Here is a 20,942-nt window from a genome sequence, read left to right as displayed (position 1 = left end):
ATAGTCCAGAAATTACGGTAAATAAACTCGCATAAAATGCGACTTATACTCCAGTGCGACTTATGTATGTTTTTTTTTTTACATAATTATGCATTTTTGGCCTTGTGCGACTTATACTCCGGAGCGACTTATAGTCCAGAAAATACGGTAAATAAACCCGCAAAAAATGTGACTTATACTCCAGTGCGACTTATGTATGTTTTTTTCTACTTAATTATGCATTTTTGGCCTTGTGCGACTTATATTCCGGAGCGACTTATAGTCCAGAACATACGGTAAATACACCTGCAAACAATGCGACTTATACTACGGTGCGACTTATGTATGTTTTTTTCTACCTAATTCTGCATTTTTGGCCTTGTACAACTTATATTCCGGAGCGATTTATAGTCCAGAAAATACGGTAAATAAACTCGCAAAAAATGCAACTTACACTCCAGTGCGACTTATGTATGTTTTTTTTTTTTACATAATTATGCATTTTTGGCCTTGTGCGACTTATATTCCTGAGTGACTTATAGTCCAGAAAATACGGTAAATAAACTCGCAAAAAATGCGACTTATACACCAGTGCGACTTATGTATGTTTTTTTCTACTTAATTATGCATTTTTGGCCTTGTGCGACTTATACTCCGGAGCCACTTATAGTCCAGAAATTACGGTAAATGAACTCGCAAAAAAAGCGACTTATACTCCAGTGCGACTTATGTATGTTTTTTTCTACCTAATTATGCATTTTTGGCCTTGTACAACTTATATTCCGGAGCGACTTATAGTCCAGAAAATACGGTAAATAAACCCGCAAAAAATGCGACTTATACTCCAGTGCGACTTATGTATGTTTTTTTTTACCTAATTATGCATTTTTGGCCTTGTGCGACTTATACTCCGGAGCGACTTATAGTCCAGAAAATACGGTAAATAAACCCGCAAAAATTGCGACTTATACTCCAGTGCGACTTATGTATGTTTTTTTTCTACCTAAATATGCATTTTTGGCCTTGTGCGACTTATACCCCAGAACGGCTTATAGTCCAGAAAATACGGTAAATAAACCAGCAAAAAATGCGACTTATACTAAAGTGCGACTTATGTATGTTTTTTCATACTTAATTATGCATTTTTGGCCTTGTACAACTTATATTCCGCAGCGACTTATAGTCCAGAAAATACGGTAAATGAACTCGCAAAAAAAGCGACTTATACTCCAGTGCGACTTATGTATGTTTTTTTTTTTTACCTAATATGCATTTTTGGCCTTGTACAACTTATATTCCGGAGCGACTTATAGTCCAGAAAATACGGTAAGTAAACTCGCAAAAAATGCGACATATACTCCAGTGCGACTTATGTATGTTTTTTTTTACCTAATTATGCATTTTTGGCCTTGTGCGACTTATACTCCGGAGCGACTTATAGTCCAGAAAATACAATATTTGTGTTTTTTGCCTTTCAGGGGGGGTCTGAATGCACCCCCACTAATAGTGGGATCGGCTGTATTGATATCTGTATAGTCAGTCATACAGATTTTGAGGTTCATTAATTATTGATTGTGTTCCGCTCTCTCTGTACTTCTTTAAATTATTACCTCATTTATTACCAACCATTTTCACTGAAATCCTTCTTTCACAGAAATGACTTAATGCTGTAATTATTTACTTCTATTTATACTGAGCTACACAATATGGCAGCAGAAAAGCACTGAATAAGTCCCAAACGCATTGAGGCATGCCCTTTGGGTTTTTTCCCCCGTTCCCAGATTGAAAAAGCGCCAAGAGGAGGGTCATTGTGAGACCGGGGGTGATGATGCCAGCGGAGACGGCGACGCGGAGGCCACAGGCACGGACGACGACGCGCCCGAGCCTGAACCCGACCCCGAGCCTGGGATGGCGCCCGAGCCCGAGTCTTCTTCCAAACTGAGCATGTGCGGCTCGGTGTGTTCCTCCCCGGGAAGCTGCTAGCGCCGCATCAGTTTATGATGCACGGCGAAGGTCTCGCCCGTGGACACGTTGTCCCCTCTGTACTTAGTAGCCATAGCTGACAGTAGACAGTAGCCAAAAGCGGGGGGGGGATTGACGCATAGTTTTGGGGGTTTTCTTCAAGTAGCACCATTCCCGGTCCGGCGTAAATGAAGCGGATTCTCCACCTCCTTGTCCGCCCTTCATGACGCTCTAACTTCTATGCAAATTTGCATCCCAGCATGACGAAGCAAGTATCACCCGCTCTGAGGTTAAGTGGAATGCTCCGCCACAGGATGATGACATCCCGAGCAACGTTCACGATATTTTGGGGTCTTTGGTGGTTTTAGCGGAGAACGCTTCTTAAGTCCTCCGCTTCAAAATCATCCTGGGATGACTGAATTATTCAGCACACGCAGGCGGTTTTACGGTTTTGCCCGTCTCGACTTCCCTCTCCCTCCCTCTCAGCCCCTCTTATGTCATGCGTCCCAATTCAGGGGAATCGTGTGTGTGCTCGAATGCAACGTCTTTAGAAAAGTCTTTGTTTATGCAACAGCGGCAAACATGGCGGAAGTTGTATTTACTGATGATTAGCTCAACACCAACTCTGACTACATATTTGCAATTTAACATTAATTTGTGGGAAAACACGCTATCTTGTGCTTATAATTGCCATAATTAGGCCGTATCGCTAAAAAAAAAAAAAAACATCTGATTTGCCTGAAGTGTAAACGTTTGAGTTTCATATAAAGCACTCAAAAGCTAACTTTAGCTTGCTTTAGGAAGTGCTTTTTACATGCAGTTAATATTTACATATTTAATATTTACTCACATCGCATCACAAACCAACATCTTATCAACACAAATGGCCGCCTCACTCGATGCGCAACATGTGGAACACACAATGTACCTGCACCACTCTGACTACGCATGTAGCCTATATACAGTATATATAAGGCATGCAAGACATGCTGGGAAGCCCACGCACACACTTCCACAGCATGTTACCCGGCATACCTTGCGGGAATGTTTTATATATCATATAACAATATATTAATTAAAAAAAACTTAACATGAGCTTAAATACGCTTACATGTTCATAATAATAAGCTATATTCAACCACAAAACAACATGATTTATTAATTAATATATTTATTTATTAATTAATATACTGTTGTTAGTATATATGATTGATTAATTCATTCATTTATTTATTTATTAATATATTATTATTAATTAATATTATTAATTAATATATTGTATATATATAATAAGCTATATTCAACCACAAAACATGATTTATTAATTATTATATTTATTTATTAATTAATATACTGTTGTTAGTATATATGATTGATTAATTCATTTATTTATCTATTTATCAATATATTATTATTAATTATTATTATTAATTAACAAATATATTGTTAATATGTATATTAATTAATCATCAATACATATTATTAAATATATTAATTATTAATTGATATAAATAATTAATATAATATATTATTAATAATAATTATTACTATATTGTTATATTAATATATTGATGTTAATAATATGTATAATTAAGAATATATTAATTAATTAATAAATATATTATTAATAAATATATTTTTGTTAATATATATGTTGTAAATAAATATATTAATAAATAAATAAATATATTGTTCTTAATATATTTATATATTAGCAACAATATATGAATTCATAAATCATGTTTTGTGGTTGAATATAGCTCGTTATTATGAACATGTATGCGAATTTAAGCTCATGTTATGTATTTTTTTTTCCTAAATTAAGCATTTTCAAGCATTCAAATGAATTAAATAAAACTAAAATAAAACAAAAAGGCTTTCAGAAGGCACATTCATGATGTTATAATGAATGATGTTATAATATTGTTTTAATCATTATTTATTACTGCACCAACAAACTGAACCCAACCCATGATACAAATGATGATTTTATTCATAAATAATGATTCTTACTTTGCATGAATTTACTTATCGTGGTTGGTAAAACCATCATGATAAACGAGGGATTACTGTAGTATTGTTTTGCATGTATTTCTATTCCTGCATAGTCACTGCGGTGTGGTTACTTTGTGTGTTCCTCATCTTACTTGTGTTATTTTTCTTTGCACTACGAGTGAAGGAAGCGTTTGATCGGAAGACCTGTTAGCTTGTTAGCGGGTCTACTAGACCAGCCCACCATGTGTTTCTGAATAGACGTAGATTAGCCGGGCCTTGACATTGTATGTGTAAAATGATCAAGATGCAGTATTTCATACCTGCCAAATGCCCTGACTCCAAGGAAAACTGCAGTTTTTTTTGGAGTTTTGCTCGTCATACACAATCCTTTCTCTTTTCAGTGCATTCTAAAGATATAAAAAGGATAAAAACAGATAACTCATTAATGCATGTAATGGGTTTTATGGTTTTGGATCCATGCTGCAACCATGGAGTACTCACAGGCTGCACGGCGGTTGAGTGGTTAGTGCGCAGACCTCATAGCTAGGAGACCCGAGTTCAATTCCACCATCGGCTATCTCTGTGTGGAGTTTGCATGTTCTCCCCGTGCATGCGTGAATTTTCTCCGGGTTCTCCGGTTTCCTCCCACATTCCAAACACATGCTAGGTTAATTAGCCACTCCAAATTGTCCATAGGTATGAATGTGAGTGTGAATGGTTGTTTGTCTATATGTGCCCTGTGATTGGCTGGCCACCAGTCCAGGGTGTACCCCGCCTCTCGCCAGAAGACAGCTGGGATAGGCTCCAGCTGAATGTAATACTTACAGTATTTTGGCATATTTTGGTCATTTTACGCACACCAGAACTTCTTTCCGGGGTGCTTGGTTATTGGTTATTATGCAGGTCACATTCCTTTTTTATCTGCTTTTATATCTTTAGAATGCACAGAAAAAAATACATCTCCATGTCTTACTTAAGGAGTGTGTATGATGGCCTATTTTTTTCCTTTTAAGGTGCATGAAAAATCCCGGAAAGGAATAATTGTGCTTCTACAAGATCACCATTCCGTTAAGTTCATCCCCGGATTCGTAATTCAAGCGTATTTATGAGTTAGTCCTGCATAGTGATAGTGGAACGTACCACTTTAAACATGTAGCAAAGGTCCACCATCATATCTAGGGTAGTATTAAAAACCATGTAAATAGCATACATTGTAGTAACGTAACTTCACCACAGTTTTATGTGGGACTGCAAATTAGACATTAAAGTAAAAAAAAAAAAAAAAAAATCAAAAAAAAAAAAGGAGGCGTGTGAAGTTGAAGTCGGTCCTCGGTTTGGCTTCATTCTGCTCTTCGCTCCAAGTGTGCAGGCACAACTTGTAGGCAAAATATGCCAAAGCTTTTCTACCATTTGCATAACCATTTCTAAGTGTGAATGTATATTTTCTTCTTGTGTATCTCATAGATCGAATAGTCTAAATACGATTGCCGATACGTGGAAACCGAAGAGATTCAACAACGGGAAAACGAATCCCTGTCTTTTATCCCTGTGGTCGTCTTGCAAGTTTTTCTTAAAAAACTAGCCGTCTTCTCCTCACGCATCTCTTTGCAACAGCGCACCGAATCCATGACCCCTCCAGGATTCATTACCATTCAGTTAGTTTTATTACGGTTGCAACAGATGAACACTCCGGACTAAAAGAGTGCCCGATCTCGGTGGCGGTGTTTCTCGGGGTTTTTTTTGTGATGTTCATTTCCACTTGGTTACCATGGTGATGACTTTTTTTTTTTTTGGGACACCGAATGATGTTAACGTTAGCGAATCAATGCCGTTATTCTTCCTCTGTGCAGGCACATACTGTATGTAGTACTCTTGTACTGTATGTGGTGTGTATTCTCCAGCCAGGTGCACAGAGTAAATAGTTCAAGGGTGGGGGGGGGGGTGTTGTGTTTATGGACCAAAATTATAAGGGTTTTTTTCAAAATTGTGTAAACATTAACCGCCTTAGTTACTAAACATACCACATACCACACACAATTTTGTGGCTCCCCTCGATCTCGTTTTTTTCAAAAATGTGTTTAGCTAAAAAAAATAATTTTAACAAAATATGAATGGCCCTATTTTTAAGAAATATGTATTTCCCTGTTTTGCTTAAATGAAGCTTTTTCAAGCGTAAATATAAGTCAAATGTATTCAAATTCAATACATTCGCATTCAAAGACAATGTAACGACATGTAACGTTCTACACTGGTCCACTAGGTGTCAGTAATGTGACTGTAATGTTGGGCGAGACACACAAGCACCAGAATTGATCGCCCCGCAACAACAGGATTTTATTGCAGGTTTTGATTGATCTCACAACAGACCACAATAATCCCTACGATTAACCCTACTGTTGAGGCCGTAACCCACACCAAGCGAAAAGTCCACTCTGAAGCGTCAAACGTCACTTCCTGTTTACAAACACCGGAACTCATTTACAGCAACACGCGTTGACACAAGTCTTACTTATGTCTTAAATGGCTTTTTTTTCTCATATGTCTACTATATTGGGTAATACGAGAGTAAAAGTGACTATAGGGGTGTTATTTTATGTCTGGAGGGCTCTAATATTGTTAAAAATGTAATTACTTATGTTTTTTACCACTGTACTTTTATTTGTTTTCTGTCAACCTTAACTTGCAGCGAAAGATACGATAAGTTTGTGTTCTGTTATCCGGAATGTTGAATTGTTTATTTCAAATGTTTGGATGGAAAGAATTCCTGAAAAGGTAGCATCTTCCAAATCACTTCCATTTCCTGTTTCTATCATCTTCTTTGTTTGCATGTGTAACATTTTTCAGTATAAGCTTGATTGGTGCATGAACAAGCGACCGATGATATCATATTTCATTGTTCATGCAGTGTGGGATTCTCTATGAACGTTATATAAATCTGGTATTACGTAAACGGCATGATATTGTTGTATGAAATTAATTACCTTCGGGCATCCTGTAGGTGGTTTATGATCATTCTAATGTTAATATAGCATTCATATTTGCATCATTTGCTGCGGGGCTCCCACTACGAGCCCAGGGAGGAAGATGTAACATTATAGCATAATATTTTGGTATAAACATGACAGATTATAAGGTATAAGTATAAGTATAAAGTATAAAGGAGACCTATTATGCTTTTTACACTTTACTGACCTATAAAAGTTGTTATAATGCTAATCGGGTAATCGTGTATTCCGGAAAAGTGCCAGAAATTAGCATAATATATAGGTCGCCCAAGCTGCAATGTTAACATTAATGCTAGTGCTAACACAATTTTTATTTTATTTTATTTCATTTGTTTCTCATAACCCAACACAACCTAATTTTTCCAAAAATAAAACTTTATTTTGTTCATATTACAAGTTAAAAAAACATATTTTTTATATTTTAACTTTATACTGCTTAGATTATATTATTTTTCCACATAAAATTATGACATTACTCACATTTTTGTGTTAGAATATGAATTTTTTTCTATTAATATCTTGACTTTATTCTCATGAAATTACAGCTGTTTCTTTCATTTCATTTCCATTTTCTTCTCGTAATGTGTTATGCTTTTATTCCAGTAATATTTGGACCTTACTCCCGTCATGAAGGGGTTTTAAAAAAAAACATATATTTTTTAAACATTTTAACTTTATGCTACTTAAATTTAAATTAAAACATTAAATTAAAATTTTTATTTTTCCACATAAAATTATGACATTACTCACATTTTTGTGTTAGAATATGATTTTTTTTCTATTAATATTTTGACTTTATTCTCATAAAAAAGCAGCTGTTTCTTTCATTTCATTTCCATTTTCTTCTCGTAATATATTATGCTTTTATTCCAGTAATATTTGGACCTTACTTCCTTAATGCGAGGGTTCTCAATGTCGAGTACAATAAATGTGTACACGTTGGCAGGGCTACTCTAACATTGAGACGTTGTTACAATGCTAATCGGGTTTCCCGGAAAAGTGCCAGAAATGAGCATAAGCTGCAATGTTAACATCGATGCTAGTGCTAACACAATTTTATTTTATTTTATTTATTTTTCTCTCATAATATTACCGCTTAAACATTGTTCTCACAAAATTGCAACTGTTTTCTCACTTGAATATGACTTGTTTATTTTTTCTATTTTGTAAATTGTCATAACATTATGACTTTATTCCCACAATATTTTCCCCAACCTAATTTTTCCAAAAAATAAAACTTTATTTTGTTCATATTACAAGTTTTAAAAAAACATATTTTTTAACATTTTAATTTTATGCTACTTAAATGTAAATTAAAATGAAAACATTAAATTAAAAATTTTATTTTTCCACATAAAATTATGACATTACTCACATTTTTGTGACTTTTTTCCATTAATATTTTGACTTTATTTTCATAAAACTGCCGCTGTTTCTGTCATTTCATTTTCATTTTCTTCTCGTAACAAATTATGCTTTTATTCCAGTAATTTTTGGACCTTAATGAGGGGGTTCTCAATGTCGAGTACAATAAATGTGTACACGTTGGCAGGGCTGCTGTAACATTGAAAGTACTCCCTGCCTTAATAGAACTTTTTCTCCAAGCTAAATTTCCATAAATATTCCACTGATATTTTAATGGCCCTGATGTTGGCTATTAGAGAAACACTGTTATGGTAATTTAACTATAGTATACGTAGTACATATTATTGCTTTAATGAAGTATCAAGGCTCATTGACTTACTGGAATAAAGTATCGGCCACGTTCATGCACACAAATATACCGTACGCCTGACTAATAACTGATTTAGATTTGAATTTGTAGCTTGCTATTATTTCATAACTCTTCATTTGACATTGCTTGCTGACCTTGTTGACCTTGTTGACCTTGTCCGTTTGATGTGTTCACGTATGGGATGCTCTAAAGTGTTTCTCCAAGGCCGTGTGCTCGTATTTGACCAGCAAAAGCATGCCTTCTATTCCGGTCGATTCCCTTTTCGACCTTTTCCGAGTATGCAAAAGTGTCGTTTTTGTCCTGTTAAAATGGAGGTGAAGACACGCAAGTCACGTGACTCCTTTCTTCCATCCCATCCCACAGTGAAGGGTTTAGTGAAAAGCATCGTACTGTAAACTTTATGGAACTGCTTGTGTGTTCAAAACATGCTGCTTTATTGCTTTCATACAGGAATAAAACTCCGTCTTGAAGTCGTTTGAGTCGTTTAACTCCTTAATGAGAGATGAGTATACAAGCGTGCGACTTTTAACTCTTCTAAGGTGAAAAGCTTTGAACTTTTATTTAAGATTTAAGACCGGACACTAGCTGGGTCCTCCAGGATGTCTACGGGAGTTCCGGTCTTGTCCAGCAGAGGGCGCCACTTTGGGTCTTGGATGTCCTTCAGGAGGGCATCCAGCTCAGCTTCCAATTTGCCAACAGTGTCCTCCACTTCCTGCAAAATACAGAGACTATGTTTGTGTACTTAGGAACTAAATAATACATTAATAAGCTCCAGTATGAATAATGGAGTCATCAGTCATGAATAATACAATCTTTTTAGCGTATGAATAATAGACTTGCCCAAAGCGTTTTGTAAGGGAAGGTCGTATGAAGTATTTTTTATATTTTTATTTTAGCCCACTGGCACCAATTAGCGACCTGAGTATGGAAACGGGATTCAGTGGCGAAGAGGAATAGACGACATCTTAAACAACCAAATTGTTACTCCACCTTTTCCACCACATCCAGACGACTGTGAAGACTTGCATGTTCCTGACATGCACTTGAAGAAACCGAACGAGGTGTCCGCTCGGATTCTGAAAGGATAACAAAAAGTGGACATGTGAGAGGATGGAAACAGTCGAGACTTTTTTTCCACCATGGAAACTTTACTCCAAACCGGTCAACTCTACAATGTCCCTGGAAGTTCCAAAGATTCCTACTTTATGTCTGCAGTGGATTCCGAGGGACGGACTTGGTTGACGCGTATCTCCAACATTGCCAGGAAGTCGAGAACCTGAGAACCTCAGCATTTTGTCCCCCTTATCAAGAAGGGTGTGTCCCACCAATTGGGGAATCACATCCTCAACCTCCCTGGAAAAGTCTATTCCAGATTAATGAAGAGAAGACTGTGAAGGGAATGACTGAAGGTTTTTCCTCTTAAAATCCAAGATTTCCGACCCTCAACTGTAGTCATCGGTCGTCATGGAAAAGGACAAGATCACAAGTGGCCAAAATGAGTTTCCTCCCAAGGCTGTCTGGGATATCTCCGTTCCCTGAGATAAACTGGGAATATCACTGCTCCTCCACATGGAGCGGATTGCTGGCATTGGTCCACTATGGTCATGTGGGAGTTGAACCCAAAGGCAGAGCTCTGAATCTTCCAAAGATTCCTACTTTATGGATGCCGAGGGACTGTCTTGGTTGATGCGTATCTCCAACATTGCCAGGAAGTCGAGAACCTGAGAACCTCAGCATTTTGTCCCCCTTATCAAGAAGGGTGTGTCCCGCCAATTGGGGAATCACATCCCTGGAAAAGTCTATTCCAGATTGCTGGAGAGAAGCATGTAAAGGGAATGACTGAAGGTTTTTCCTCTAAAAATGGAATAGTCTTAAAATCCAAGATTTCCGACCCTCACCTATGGCCATCGGTCGTCTTGGGAAGGACAAGATCACAAGTGGCTAAAATGAGTTTCCTCCCAAGGCGATCTGGGATACCTCCGTTCCGGAGTGATGCGGATGCTGCATCGGTCCACCATGGTGATGTGGGAGCTGAAACCCAAAGGCAGAGGTCTGAATTTTCCAAAGATTCCTACTTTATGGATGCCGAGGGACTGTGTTGGTTGACGCGTATCTCCAACATTGCCAGGAAGTCGAGAACCTGAGAACCTCGGCATTTTGTCCCCCTTATCAAGAAGGGTGTGTCCCACCAATTGGGGAATCACATCCCTGGGAAAGTCTATTCCAGATTACTGGAGAGAAGCATGTGAAGGGAATGACTGAAGGTTTTTCCTCTAAAAATGGAATAGTCTTAAAATCCAAGATTTCCGACCCTCACCTATGGCCATCGGTCGTCTTGGGAAGGACAAGATCACAAGTGGCTAAAATGAGTTTCCTCCCAAGGCGATCTGGGATACCTCCGTTCCGGAGTGATGCGGATGCTGCATCGGTCCACCATGGTGATGTGGGAGCTGAAACCCAAAGGCAGAGGTCTGAATTTTCCAAAGATTCCTACTTTATGGATGCCGAGGGACTGTGTTGGTTGACGCGTATCTCCAACATTGCCAGGAAGTCGAGAACCTGAGAACCTCGGCATTTTGTCCCCCTTATCAAGAAGGGTGTGTCCCACCAATTGGGGAATCACATCCCTGGGAAAGTCTATTCCAGATTACTGGAGAGAAGCATGTGAAGGGAATGACTGAAGGTTTTTACTCTAAAAATAGAATAGTCTTAAAATCCAAGATTTCCGACCCTCACCTATGGTCATCGGTCGTCATGGAAAAGGACAAGATCACAAGTGGCCCTCCCAAGGCTGTCTGGGATATCTCCGTTCCCTGAGAAGAGCTGGGAATACCACTGCTCCTCCACATGGAGCTCTGAATTTTCCAAAGATTCCTACTTCATGGATGCCTAGGGACTGTCTTGGTTGACGCGTATCTCCAACATTGCCAGGAAGTTGGGAACCTGAGAACCTCAGCATTTTGTCCCCCTTATCAAGAAGGGTGTGTCCCACCAATTGGGGAATCACATCCCTGGAAAAGTCTATTCCAGATTACTGGAGAGAAGCATGTGAAGGGAATGACTGAAGGTTTTTACTCTAAAAATAGAATAGTCTTAAAATCCAAGATTTCCGACCCTCAACTATGGTCATTGGTCGTCATGGAAAAGGACAAGATCACAAGTGGCCCTCCCAAGGCTGTCTGGGATATCTCCGTTCCCTGAGAAGAACTGGGAATACCACTGCTCCTCCACATGGAGCTCTGAATTTTCCAAAGATTCCTACTTTATGGATGCCGAGGGACTGTCTTGGTTGACGCGTATCCCCAACATTGCAAGGAAGTCGAGAACCTGAGAACCTCAGCATTTGTCCCCCTTATCAAGAAGGGTGTGTCCTACCAATTGGGGAATCAAATCCCTGGAAAAGTCTATTCCAGATTACTGGAGAGAAGACTGTGAAGGGAATGACTGAAGGTTTTTCCTCTAAAAATAGAATAGTCTTAAAATCCAAGATTTCCGACCCTCAACTGTAGTCATCGGTCGTCATGGAAAAGGACAAGATCACAAGTGGCAAAAATGAGTTTCCTCTTAAGGCTATCTGGGATACCTCCGTTCTGGATTGGTCCACCATGGTGATGTGGGAGTTGAACCCAAAGGCAGAGCTCGGGCAGAGATCTGCTTAGTCAGGTCCAGTGGTCTAATCAGACCTGAGTCTATCGGAGAGGACACTTTAACAAAATGTGCTACATGAGCCTCCAAGCTACCCCAACCCGCCCCAAACCACAACATCCGCATGTCTGCGGCTTCCCTGCACACACATGGAATGAAATAGTGCAAAAGAGGCCAGGCAGCGACATGCTGATATTCCCCGTCAACTGAGTATGCCGAGTAAAAACAAAAATGGTAATGGTAATGGTAATGGTAATGGTAATGGTAATGGTTTTATTTCATTTGAACATGCATCAGATTCCAATTGAGTGCATCCCATAATCAGTTCCCAGTTCCACATGTCCAAAAGGAGTAGGAAGAAGCAAAGCTTATTAAATCCTACCCCTCCATCTGGTACTTTTACAATCAGTAACTGTTACATTTGTTCACTTCCTGCTTTCCTAATATAATTTTTTTTTGTTATTTTTTCAATTTGTAATTATTTTTAAATTATTTTTAAATATTTTTAAATATTTTTAAATTATTTTTTAATTATTTTTTAATTATTTTTAATTATTTTTTAATTATTTTTTAATTATTTTTATTTTCATTTTCTTCCCAGTTCCACATGTCCAAAAGGAGTAGGAAGAAGCAAAGCTTATTAAATCCTACCCCTCCATCTGGTACTTTTACAATCAGTAACTGTTACATTTGTTCACTTCCTGCTTTCCTAATATAATTTTTTTTTTTGTTATTTTTTCAATTTTTTATTATTTTTAAATTATTTTTAAATATTTTTAAATTATTTTTAAATTATTTTTAAATTATTTTTAAATTATTTTTAAATTATTTTTAAATTATTTTAAATTATTATTATAAATAATTATTTTATGTTTTATTAGTACTCTGTCGTTGTACAATAGCTGTTCCATCCTCAGCCGGCTGGGTCTCCACTCAGGGAGGTTGCATTTATTCTTGTTTATGTTGCCTGTTGCTTGCATCACGGCAGGATGAAGATTTGTTTTTTTTTTTTGCCGTCAGCGTTCTTCCGAGAGCCAAACACAACACTTCCAGGCTAGCGGCCACGGGAAAAACAAACTGAGACGTGATGATCTAATTCTGTGGCTCCACCAGAGGACAAAGGTGAATGAGCGTGAGTGTGGATGTAGCATGGCTGCTAAGCTAGCATGTTTGTGTATGTGATGGCCACCCAAACGTTGAAACTAAATTATTTCCCTCGGCAGGAGATGCATGTACTAAAATATCGGATGTACAGCAGTGCTGTCTGAAAATGTCATTAAGTCATTAGGAAATCATCACAGCCCTCTGCCGTTTGACGCCCCTGCACAACCTGAAGCTCCACTGTTTCATTGAAGAAAAAGTATTTGTTTTTGTGTTTATTTGTTCTCAAAAGAGTACATTTTTTCTGCGGAAAACACAGACGCTGTGATGGGAAAAAGTTTCCTTAGCTAGCTTAAGACAGTTGTCATTTAAATGTGTTTAATAAGTCATATTTCGATATTAGCCTTGGATTATGTCCAAAGTAAAGAATACCCAGAACGCCCGACAAAACATGGGGAGGTTTCCTGATCTTACCAACCAGGGGACTCAAACTTGTGGCCCACGGGCATTTGAGTTGTATCTGAGTTGCATATTATCTAAGCTATAGCTGTATTATTATTATTATTACAGCTAACATGAAAAACTATTTTTATCTTGCAGACCAACGTGACACATCGCTAATAGGAATATCGGATCGTTAGCGCTCCATTTCGCTACAAAGACTCAACAAGATACTCGTTTGCTGGAAGATACAGCCATCTCAAGCTGAGTGGACTTTGTAAGTGTTGCTGTTTTTGTTGTTGTTGCGGAATCTAGCATAAGCATTTGTATCAATAGCAAATACGTTTTGGGAGTGTTTTCTTTCATTCATTCATTCACCGCTTATCCTCAAGGTCGCCAGCCAATCACAGGGCACATTTAGACAAACAACCATTCACACTCAATTTGGAGTGGCCAATTAACCTAGCATGTTTTTGGAATGTGGGAGGAAACCGGAGTACCCGGATAAAACCCAAGCATGCACGGGGAGAACATGCAAAAAAAAGATGGCCGAAAGTGGAATCGAACTAGGGTCTCCCGGCTGTATGGCCTGCGCGCTAACCACTCATCAGCACTGGTAAATCGTCAAAATACAACCAGATACAGCAACTATTACATGTTACAGCATGTATATGAAGTAGCCCTAATATAAAGTAATACTTTATTATACATGGAAATGAAAAAGTAAAACAAATTCCAAGAAAGTGCAATTTGTAGTTCTTCATTCTTATTCACGCTGTACTTTTCTTTTTGAATAAGACAAAGAAATAGATATTCTTTTGAACGATAGCTTGAGATATGATTTCATTTCTTCTGGAGGATCCAATTTGGTCTCCAGAGATATATAATTAGTCGCTGCCTCGTTATCATGAACGATACCAATCTTGATAGATACTTATTCACTCTTTTTGTACATGCATCATCGGTTTTAATTATGCAACACAACTTATACAACATTTACAACTCACTGTCAATCTGTCATCTGCAGCCAGCTAGTTTTCCCTGCATGGAGTACACGCATATCATAATGTACAGGTACATAATGTATGTACTTAAGTACTGTACCCCACCCGGCTTCTGTCTATGCTTGCAGACCTTAAATGTAATGGTAATGGTAATGGTTTTATTTCATTTGAACATGCATCAGATTACAATTGAGTGCATCCCATAATCAGTTCCCAGTTCCACATGTCCAAAAGGAGTAGGAAGAAGCAAAGCTTATTAAATCCTACCCCTCCATTTGGTACTTTTACAATCAGTAACTGTTACATTTGTTCACTTCCTGCTTTCCTAATATAGTTTAATTTTTTTTTGTTATTTTTTAATTTTTGATTATTTCTAAAATATTTTTAAATTATTTTTAAATTATTTTTAAATTATTTTTTAAATTATTTTTAAATTATTTTTAAATTATTAAAAAAAATGTTTTGGCATGTTATTTTTATTTTCATTTTTGTCACGTACCAAAGTGATATGACCATACCCCTCCATCTGGTACTTTTACAATCCGTAACTGTTGCATTTGTTCACTTCCTGCTTTCCTAATATAATTTAATTTTTTTTGTTATTTTTTAATTTTTAATTGTTTTTAAATTATTTTTAAATATTTTTAAATTATTTTTAAATTATTATAAAATTATTTTAAAATTATTTTTTTTATATATTTTTATCACATTATTTTTATTTTCATTTTCTGGTTCAAGACTCTTCATCCTTGTATTTAGCAAACATCAACTGCTTGTATTGTTTCTTTTTTGTGTTTTTTTTAATAATGCACCATAGTTTGATTCCACATACTGAAATGCTATGCTAATGCTAACGTAGTCCTAGCATAGAAGTGTTTCAAATGTACTTCTTCCCTGAGATCATATTTCTCCTCTCTTGTAGAGAAGTATTGGATGACATTTTTAGCTAATTGCTTATTTTTAGCCTTATGTATTATTTTAGCTGTTTTGAAGATGAACTATATCAGCAAGTTGAAGTATTTGTGATTTTACAAATAAGGAGTTAGTATGTTCTCTGTAGGCGGCATTATGAATTATCCTTACTGGCCTTTTTTTTGACCAGTGAAGATTGCTTTTGTAGTTATTATCCCATATTTCCACACAATAAGTAAGATATGGTAGAAGCAGAGAGCAATAAAGAGTGTGGAGTGAAATTTTGCTTTTTTCAATATTGAAATATTATGTTGTACCTTATGTTGTATATTTGTAATATGAGGTTTCCAGCTCATATTTTCATCTATTGTGATCCACACCGTCTATTTGCCTTCTTGATTGTCCAGAAGATTTGTTTTGTTATGATTTATTCAGCTGACATTTCTTGCAGTATGTAGTCACCATTTTTGCAACACGGAGTATTGTGAAGTATCATAAAAGTACAACATCTGGTCAGAATGAAGACAGTAGAGGAAAGAAAGTTTTGTGCTAGCAGTAAATGAGATGAACTGTAACTAGAGCTGCCATGAATATGAACCATATGTTCTGCTGTAGACCCTCCAACGCATGTACCCCGAATGATAACCCCCCCCCATCCGATGGCATCCCTTACCTGCCACAGTGTAGCCAATCAAGAGGATGAGCAGTCCGACAACGGCGGTAGAAGGGCGGGTCATGGTATTCGGTGAAAAATCCTTCCTTTCTCCGACTTTGCTTTGCGAGCTGTCCCCCCCCCCGACGTGGTTGCGGCCAGAATTCCTAATGAAAACATGAAATGCGGAGCAGCAAGCTCAGATTCTGGGAAGGGGTGGGAGGTTCATACCGAGGAGGGGACTCCAATCTTGGTCTCCTTAGACCTGTTTGCTTTACTGCCGTACATGGAGTTCCCTCCAAAGTTTGAACTTTTCTGTCAGACTTTTTTTTTTTTAAAGCTCATCTCTGTACTTTTTTTTTATGGCCTTCTTATTATTTTTGCTAATGAGTTGTTTACATCTTCTATTGGCGCCATTGTACGTTTGATGGGAAGTTTTCTACATAGAGTAGATAGTGATACCTTCACAATGTTTTGCTGATGTTTTCCTTGGTCTACCCGTTCAGCGTCTGTTTTTCTGGCTCGCGATGTGATCATTGGTCAGGCGGCGGCTAATTACCCGAAACGCCAGACGTAAGTCCGATATTTGTGGATATAAATCCAATATGTATGCAATGCGAATGCAGTATGAACGGTCAAGTCGCATACGTCCGACCCGATACGTCATCCGGAGGTGTGTATTGCCGTGCTTCCAGAGAATATTATTATATATTATTATATTATTATATTATTATATTATTATATTATTATATTATTATATTATTATATTATTATATTATTATATTATTATATTATTATATTATTATATTATTATATTATTATATTATTATTATATATAATTTCCAGAGAAATTATTTTAAAAGTTTTTAGCAAAGCAGCGATTATTAGATTATTACATTATTATATTATTATATTATTATATTACTATTATTATATATTGTTATATTATTATTACTTATATTATTAAGTTTTTAGCAAAGCAGCTATTAATAGATTATTAGATTATTAGATTATTAGATTATTAGATTATTAAATTATTAGAATATTAGATTATTAGATTATTAGATTATTAGATTATTAGATTATTAGATTATATTACTATTATCATATATAATTTTCAGAGAAATTATTTTTAAAGTTTTTAGTGAAGCAGCTATTATATTATTATATTATTATATTATTATATTATTATATTATTATATTATTATATTATTATATTATTATATTATTATATTATTATATTATTATATTATTATATTATTATATTATTATATTATTATATTATTATATTATTATATTATTATATTATTATATTATTATATTATTATATTGTTATATTATTATATTATCATATTATTAGAATATATAATTTCCAGAGAAATTATTTTAAACGTTTTTAGCAAAGCAGCTATTATTAGATTATTAGATTATTAAATTATTATTTTATTAAATTATTATATTATTATATTATTATATAATTTCCAGATAAATTATTTTAAAAGTTTTTAGCAAAGCAGCTATTATTATATATTATTATATTAATACTATTATATATAATTTACAGAGAAATTATTTTAAAAGTTTTTAGCGAAGCAGCTATTATTATATTATTATATATTATTATATTACTATTTTTATATATAATTTCCAGAGAAATTATTTTAAAAGTTTTTAGCGAAGCAGCTATTATTAATTATTATATTCGGAAAGAGAAAAACTCCTCATGTAAACGTGGCTAGTGTTTTTTAAATGACTGTTAAGAAACAGATAATATTTATTTTTTCATCTGTACAGTTCAGACCCAATATGAAAATGAAACCAGCAAAATGTAACAAAAGAGAGCCGTGAAGCATACAAGCGTATTCAAGAGTCAAACTCAATGTTGAGTACACAAAACGTGTACATGTTGGCAGGTCTGCACAAAACACAATTTCTGTTGCTATAACGTCCCTGTGTAGCTAACCATAACCAAGAGGCGCCATTTAATAAAGCTGACATTAAAATGTATCCATTTTTGTTCATTTTAGTAGGTAAAATCAAAAGAATGAAAAAGTCCGTCTGCTGCTGAGGGAAATGTGCGTGTTTCCAGCAGGAAGTCTGTGAAATGAAATCAATTGGGCAGCAAAGAATGCCCTCTGTGGTGGCATTGATTGCTTCCTTTTATTCCCTCCGAATTGACTTTTTTGCGTCTGACTCGCACCCACGCAGGAAGCACGCAGGAAGTTATCGTCCTGAAGCCAGACCGTCTTCCTGCCTCATGTTTTGTTCCCTCGTCTGGCCGGCTAAGCAGATCTACGAGTTAAGCGGCAGAAGCGAGAGAGAGAGAGAGACATGTGAGACGGGTCGGGACAATGGTCTCCATCCGTGGACGTGACAGGTGTCCTGACCAATGACAGGTCAGGAAATGATGCTAACATCTATGCTACGTGTGCAAAGAGCCTCGTATGAATCCAAAGTGAGAAGATGTTGGCACCAGGTCACACGGGTGTGTCATGTGACAAACTGCTCCAGGCGAGGTCACCTTCTCTTTCTCCGCCGATTAATGTCCACTTTCTTGGCCCTGTAGGGTCTGCTCGGTGTCTTGTGTGTGTCACCATGGCACCACATCAAATATACCAACAAGTAAGGACAGACGGTGACAGTTCAAGGTTTGTGTTTGGGGTTGGATTAAGATAAGGATTACCAGTAGGTGTAGGTCGTACTAGGGGTCATGTTAAGTTTAATTTAGGGTTTAAGGTAGGACAACCTCCTCATGACAACTGTGAGTGGGTTCAATTCCCTTATGTGTACACGGAGCGCACTTATCAATAAATATGGAAGCTAAAAACAGGAAAGTATTAATAGGAGATTTGAGCTATCATTTTATTGACATTGTTTTCCTACATGGCTGCACGGTGGTCATGTGGTTAGCACACTGGCCACACATCTAGGAGACCTGAGTTTGATTCCACCCTCGGCTATCTCTGTGGGGAGTTTGCATGTTCTCCCCCGGTTTCCTCCCACATTCCAAAAACATGCTAGGTTAATTAGCGACTCCAAATTGTCCATAGGTATGAATGTGAGTGTGAATGGTTGTTTGTCTATATGTGCCCTGTGATTGGCTGGCCACCAGTCCAGGGTGTACCCCGCCTCTCGCCCCAAAGGCAACTCTGCCGCTCTATTGATTTTGACATTCTCCTCAAATTTCAGAGCAACATTTGCAATAAATGTGACTGTTATTAGATTATTAGATTTAATTCAGGGCTGCATGAGTGGTTAATGCGCAGGTCTCACAGTGAAAAGACTAGGGTTCAATTCCCTGCTCGGGCTCCAAATTTCTGTGTGGGTTTTCCCCGGGTACTCCGGTTTCCTCCCACATTCCAAAAACATGCTAGGTTAATTGGCGACTCCAAATTGTCCATAGGTATGAATGTGAGTGTGAATGGTTGTTTGTCTATATGTGCCCTGTGATTGGCTGGCGACCAATCGCCCGAAGACAGCTGGGATAGGCTCCAGCACAACCGCGACCCTCATGGGGATAAGCGGTGGAAAATGAATGAATGAATGAATGTTTGCCTACATGGTTTCACGGTGGTTGAGTGGTTAGCGCGCAGGCCACACAGCTAGGAGACCTGAGTTACCGATATATCTGGTTTTCTCACATTCCAAAAACATGCTAGGTTAATTGGCGACTCCAAATTGTCCATAGGTATGAATGTGAGTGTGAATGGTTGTTTGTCTATATGTGACCCGGGATTGGCTGGCAACCAATTGCCCGAAGACAGCTGGGATAGGCTCCAGCACAACCGCGACCCTCATGGGGATAAACGGTAGAAAATGAATGAATATTGTTGATTCCATCTTTAGATTGACTATTTTAGTTTACAACAGAGTACCGATACCAATACCGATATCGATGAACTGAATTTTTAAATTCAGTTCTCCTTTAAGACCAAGCCTTCCTGGACTGTCATTGGCTAGTTTTTCAGTCCCTGTTCCTTTCAAGACTGGTACAGAAAGGAAGTCCTGAATAAAAGAATGGCAGAATATTCCTGCAATGGAATATTTCCATAAGAAAAAAATTGGTTCTTTCCTACGATCGCAACCTAACATTGTTACAGTTGGAAGAATCCAAGTCAACTTTTGTTCATTTCTCCACCCGAGTGTGTTGCCCCACCCCGGTTGTGCACATCGGCTCGTGTCGTCGATACCTTTGCTGAGACTTGGAAGCTTAACGGTTCTTAAGCAACATCCTGTTTCAGTGTTGTACAGACGCCAGCGCCGACGTTTCAAAGCGTGGATCCGAATAAATCGCGGTGTACAGATGATCCTGAGCAGCTTTTACCTTCGTTATAGGCTTGGGAAGTAAAGGTATAAGTATTACAGATGGTTCACCTTCTGCTTTCCCTTTCCGCTCCCCCATCACGTAGATCTTCATTTCTGATCCACAACAGTTCACAATTGTCCCCCCTGTTGGGTTGAGTCTGCGGATCACTGCTCCTTAGATAAACCCTAAGTCTGCATCTATCCCC

General features: G+C 37.1%; 2 protein-coding genes across 4 annotated transcripts in view; one reads left to right on the top strand and one right to left on the bottom strand.

Annotated features, from left to right (window-relative positions):
• LOC131103421 (serine/threonine-protein kinase 32C-like) overlaps positions 1-3,245 on the top strand; it is a 79,099-nt gene extending 75,854 nt beyond the window's left edge. For both annotated transcript variants that reach the window (XM_058049712.1, XM_058049703.1), the window contains one exon: positions 1,761-3,245. In XM_058049712.1, the coding sequence (XP_057905695.1) occupies positions 1,761-1,962 (202 nt within the window). In that variant the 3' untranslated portion in view covers positions 1,963-3,245. The remainder of the gene's footprint in view (positions 1-1,760) is intronic.
• A 2,933-nt stretch (positions 3,246-6,178) lies between these two features.
• Positions 6,179-20,939, bottom strand: LOC131107602 (placenta-specific protein 9-like). 2 transcript variants are annotated; one of them, XM_058057802.1, is made up of 3 exons: positions 20,806-20,939; positions 9,667-9,752; positions 6,179-9,388 (listed from the first exon to the last, which is right to left on the bottom strand). In XM_058057802.1, exons 1-3 carry the CDS (start codon positions 20,846-20,848, stop codon positions 9,245-9,247), a joined length of 273 nt encoding a protein of 90 aa, XP_057913785.1. In that variant the 5' UTR covers positions 20,849-20,939; the 3' UTR covers positions 6,179-9,244. The 2 variants fall into 2 exon arrangements, with proteins under 2 accessions (XP_057913785.1, XP_057913776.1); XM_058057793.1 differs by lacking the exon at positions 20,806-20,939 and adding an exon at positions 16,453-16,699 and having other exon boundaries at positions 6,181-9,388.
• Positions 20,940-20,942: the final 3 nt, after the last annotated feature.

This window comes from Doryrhamphus excisus, chromosome 2 (assembly GCF_030265055.1).
Source record: "Doryrhamphus excisus isolate RoL2022-K1 chromosome 2, RoL_Dexc_1.0, whole genome shotgun sequence".
Taxonomy (NCBI): Eukaryota; Metazoa; Chordata; class Actinopteri; order Syngnathiformes; family Syngnathidae; genus Doryrhamphus; species Doryrhamphus excisus.
The sequence above is the reverse complement of the archived record's forward strand: the minus strand, read 5'-3'. Positions and strand labels throughout refer to the sequence as shown.

Bases quoted from the DNA above. Each gene is read 5' to 3' on its own strand.
- LOC131107602 (XM_058057793.1), bottom strand. From the start codon at position 16,516: ATGACCCGCCCTTCTACCGCCGTTGTCGGACTGCTCATCCTCTTGATT. The intron at 9,753-16,452 runs GTAAGGGATGCC...TTATCCTTTCAG, and splicing joins GATTGGCTACACTGTGGCAG to AATCCGAGCGGACACCTCGT. The intron at 9,389-9,666 runs GTGGAGTAACAA...TGTATTTTGCAG, and splicing joins GTCTGGATGTGGTGGAAAAG to GAAGTGGAGGACACTGTTGG.